Raw genomic sequence first — 5,000 nt, 5'->3', positions numbered from 1 at the left:
GAATAAGTTGTTCTAGTGCAGTTTTTTTCTTGTAAAGAAAGCATTTAACCCCCCTGTATATAACTCATTACTTTTAAAGAAAAAAAAAAAAGAAATGTAAGGCTGTGTAAGGTTTGTTTTTAAACTGTGTAATGCCTTTTTTTATATAGTTAACCCACTGCTGAATGTGTCTTTAGATAGCCCTGTCTTGGTGGTATTTTCAATAGCCACAAACCTTGCCTGGTACAGTCTGTGGGTTGTAAATTGGCATGAAAATTTAAAGCAGACTCTTGTTGGTACACAGCACACATTAGTTATATATGGGGACAGTAGTTTGGTTGGGTTTTTTGTTGTTGTTTTTTGTTTGTTTGATTGATTGGTTGGTTTTGTTTTGTTTTTCTTTTTTTTTTTTAAGGTTTTATTTTCGTTTTTTTCATCTTCAGTTGTCTCTGATTCAGCTTATACAAAGATAATTGTTGTTCTGTTAACTGAATACCACTCTGTAATTGAAAAGAAAAATGTGGCTGTTTTGTTGGTATTCTGAATGCTTCTAGTAAAAAAAACCCAAGCCTCGGGTACCCTCATTTCTTGTAAGATCTAGCACAGAGACTTGCAGAGGCTTTGTATGCACTGAATTGCTGGACTTCAAAGATGCTGGGATCTCTCAGCTGGTCAAGTGTTTGCCTTATAAGAGCAAGAACCTGAGTTGGATCACTCAAACAATGTATAAAATATCCGACATCTGGCCATTAAAAGGATTGGTAAATTAGAAAACAGAACAAGAAATATATTGGGGGGGGGATGAAATAAGATAAAAATTAGAAAAGGGTTTTAAAAGAATCAAATGTCCAAATGAAAGAATAAAGTGAGCATTGCAAAGCCAATAGCTGAAGAGATGAAAATTAAGATTTCCGAAGTGTACAGATGCTGTACATAGTTTCATTATAGTGAATTCCTAAACATGGACATCATTTTTTTTCTTTTAGTCCAAGAGTCTTTTATTTATGCTTTACATTAAAAAAAAAAAAAAGAATCCCAAGATGCTCCCCCCCTGTATGTTTTTGTCTTGCCTCTTCATGGTTCATGATGCCAGTGGAGGTTGTCAGCACAATAAAACCAAATCTCCATGACGGGAGCAAGTTGTTCTGCCATTTTTCTAGGTCTTTGAGTTGAATATCAAACCTAGGACTTAAAACTCCACACTTGCTCAACCTTCTTGTGAGGTTCACAATGATTTTCCCAGCTCTGTGATCATCAGTGATCTCAAATTCACCAATGTATCCGTGCTTCATCATAACAGTTAAGAACCAAACAATGACCTTAGAACAGGTCCTGATGGGAACCTGGTGCTTGCCTCTCTTCTCAGCATTTTTGATGCTCTTGAGAGCATCTGTCAGAACATTCATTCGCACCATGGTGACTGGAGTAAGGGGATGGTGCAGATATGGGATGGATGAACACAGAGCTTCACAAACACCCATAGACATCATTTTATATTGCTTATTAATATACTGTGTGTGTGTGTCACAGCTCACATGTGGAAATCAGAGCTCAACTTGTGGGAGTCACTTCTGTCCATTAGTCATGTGCCCCAGGGATCATACTTCATCCTCAGGCTTGGCTGCAACCACCTTTACCCACTGAGTTACTGCCCATCTCAGGAGATGCATTGCAGTAAAATCTAAGAACATTAAAGATAATGGAAAGTCTTTATAGCTACCAGAGAATGAAAAGGTATTAATAAAGAAAAAAGGTTAAACTCCAGGGAAAATAAAGACTTTCACTAGATACAGAGCCTGTGGGGCTCATAGATTCTGAGATCTGAGATTCAAAAGTTCTATGTGTAGAGACTGGAGAGATGGCTCAGCAGTTAAGAGCACTGGCTGCTTTTCCAGAGGACACAGGTTCAATTTCCAGCCACCACATAGTGGCTCACAACCACCTGTAACTCCAGCCTGAGAGGATCTGTCGCCCTCTTCTGGTCTTCTCAGGTACCACACACACACACATACACACACACACACACACACACACACACACATACACACACACACACACACACACGGTACACATATGTACATACATGCAAGCAAACACTTGTATACATAAAAACAAATTAATAAATCTTTAATGGGGAAGGCACAGATATGGTGGCATGTGCCTTTAATCCCAGCACTGAGGAGGCAGAGACCAGTGAATCTCTCTGAATTCCACTCCAGTTAGGGCTACACAGTGGAACCCTTTTTTAAAAATTCCCTGCCCAAACAAACTAACATTTCGAAGATGTAGCATGCAGGAAAAACATTGTGTTTATTCCTCTCCTTCCAAGGTGTCAACAAATAATTTTAAAGGAGCTGTAAGTTCTTAATCAGCCCTTACTTTACTTTTGCAAAAATTAAAATATTTTAACCCTGAATCACAAAGAAAATTCATTCTACCCCAATTTCCTTTTTAATATATATTCTTTGAGAACTCGATACATTGTATCTTAACCATATTCACTCCTGTCCCCTACTCCTCCAAGAGCCCCATCACAAACAACTTTATATTCTCATCTGAAGGGGAAAACAGAGCAAACAGGCAGCCCCAAACTTTCCTAGTCCAATTAGAACTGGCTATGTACTTTTGGGTGTATGGCCATCCACTAAAGCAGGTTCCATCTTCTAGGGGCCACACCCTTTAAGAAGACTAGTTATCCCTTTCCCAGCAGCTATCAACTTACCAGTAGCACCTCAGGTGTGGGTGTGGGTATCAATGCACAGTTTAGACAGGCGGGTATGCTGAGGAAGGGCATGAAGTCAGAAGTTAGTCATTCAGCAGATTTTTCTCTGAGGGAGTAAAACTTAATTCTCTGGGACCAGCAAAAAATTCTCTAGGGCCAGTGAAAAATTCCCCGGGGTTGGCCAAAAGGAGGGAATTTCTGTCTGTCTCGCTGTCTTTCTGTCTTTCTCCCTGTCTCTGTCTCTCTCTGTCTCTCTCTTACACACACACACACACACACACACACACACACACACTTGGTGGATGAAACAAGCTCTAACAACTTTTTTTTCTTTTAGTCATTTCCTACCACCTAAGGCCAAAAAGAAAAGAAACATCTCTATGTAAGAAAAAAGATTACCTCATAGCCACAGGTTATATATTCCCACAAAACATATTCTTTAAAACAGATTAAAATCATTGCACAAAAGGAAATTGCAACAGGATTACTGATTATGTATTCTTCTTTTGAAACTTGAACCTAACTGAGCATTTCCCATCTATCTTTGCTCTTCAAATCCATTGAAACCTCAGAGCAATAACTCTGTGTCACTAATTAACAAGGTTTAAGCAAGCCTGGTCTGCAGTAGCACGTTTTTCCCTGTGCTTTACCTGAGGACATCTGTATTTTCTGAGACACAGATCGCCTGTCTCATGGCTTAGTTTTGAAGTCTTGTTCAGTTAACCTGGCTAATCATCTGTTCCCTGTTCTTATAACAGAATTATTGACTCTTTGTCTTTTCATGGAATACAGCGAAACCTGTGACCACGTCCCTAGATCATAAGATCAAGGAACTCTGACCCACCCTAGAATGAAAGTTTGCTTTGATCATTGTCCCAAGCCTATTTTCTCTTCCCAGTACAATTGTGTGCTTGTAACGCATGGAAGCTCACTGCACTCCTAACCTATGAAGCCTTCACTACTCTACAAGGAAGGGACACATTCTATTCTTACTTCTAACTTTATTATATCTTTCCGGCCAAACAAACTAAACCTTCTCCTTGAACTTTCTATCTACTACCCAGACTTCCTAAAACTATTTAAATCAAGTCAGGAGTTCTAGAAGATCATTAATCCATCCGAACAGCATTAGTCTATGAAAATCTGCCTTCATATTAACCTGCAGGAAAATTTCCCAATAAAGTCAGCTGTTTCCCAAGAAGCAGTCACACCAGACTGACTACAGGCAGTGAGGGTGTCCCCATGCCCCATCCCACCATGCTAGATACAGGAAGAAAACAGCAAGGACAAACATGAGAAAGCACAGCTCAGCAAGAAGCAATCCAGAGACGAACACCCTGAGGCTGTGCCTCTCCAAGGTATAGCCATTGCAGTTCTGCAAAATGTAGACCATCTTCAGAAAGCTCGCCCACTGCAGTTCCTCCTGCACGGTGTCCACCATGTGGGGTTGTGACCATCTCCCCCTCTATGCTGGCATTTGCTCTGGCTTGAGTTTGAGGGTCTTGTGTGTGCTGTTACAACCACTGAGAGTCCATATGTACAAACTACCTGTCATCCAGAAAGGCTATTTCCTGTAGTCATCTACCACCTTGGGCTCCTACAAACTTTCTGCTGTCTCTTCAGCAATGATTCCTAAGCCTTGGGAGGAGGAGATGTGTTACAGATGTCCCATGCAGGTCTGAGAACTCTGCGGTTTCTTATCCTTTGCTTTGACTAGTTGTGGGTCTTTGTGTTAACTGCCACCTACAATAAAAGGAAGCTTCTCTAGGGGAGTTGGCCAAAGTACTAACCTATGAATATAAGTCATTTTGAGTTGGCTTAATGCTATGCCCTTTTCTCCTCCTCAGATTATCTTTTATTAATTGGTTATTTTATTTATGACATTTGAAATGTTGTCCCCCTTCTTGGTCTCCCCTCCACAAGTCCTCCATCCCATCCCCCTCCCCTTTGCCTCTAAGAGTGTGCTCCCCCATCCACTTCTGCCTTCCCCCTCTAGCATCCCCCTATGCTGGGACATCAAGCCTCCACAGGATAAGGGCCTCCTCTTCCATTGATACCAGATAAGGCAATCCTCTGCTACTTATGTAGCTGGAGCCATGGACCCATCCATGTATATACTTTGGTTGGTGGTTTAGTCTCTGGGAGCTCTGAGGGTGGGGTGGGGGTCAGGTTTGTTGCTATTGTTGTTCCTCCTATGGGGTTGCAGTCCCCTTCAGCTCCTTCAGTCCTTCTGCTAATTCTTCCATTTGGGGTTCCCAGGCTTAGTCCGATGGTTGGCTGTTTCTGCATCTGTCTTAGT

The 5,000-nt window shown here is 41.2% G+C and overlaps 1 protein-coding gene across 1 annotated transcript; it reads right to left on the bottom strand.

Annotated features, from left to right (window-relative positions):
* Nucleotides 1–977: 977 nt before the first annotated feature.
* LOC308437016 (small ribosomal subunit protein uS8-like) lies at nt 978–1,394 on the bottom strand (the record flags this gene model as incomplete). Its single annotated transcript, XM_080938053.1, has 1 exon — nt 978–1,394. One exon carries the CDS (start codon nt 1,392–1,394, stop codon nt 978–980), a length of 417 nt encoding a protein of 138 aa, XP_080794179.1.
* Between the last annotated feature and the right edge of the window lie 3,606 nt (nt 1,395–5,000).

Source organism: Micromys minutus (assembly GCF_963924665.1).
Source record: "Micromys minutus genome assembly, chromosome: 1".
In the NCBI taxonomy this organism is placed as follows: Eukaryota; Metazoa; Chordata; class Mammalia; order Rodentia; family Muridae; genus Micromys; species Micromys minutus.
Note: the sequence above shows the minus strand (reverse complement) of the source record. Positions and strands in the feature narration are given on the sequence as shown.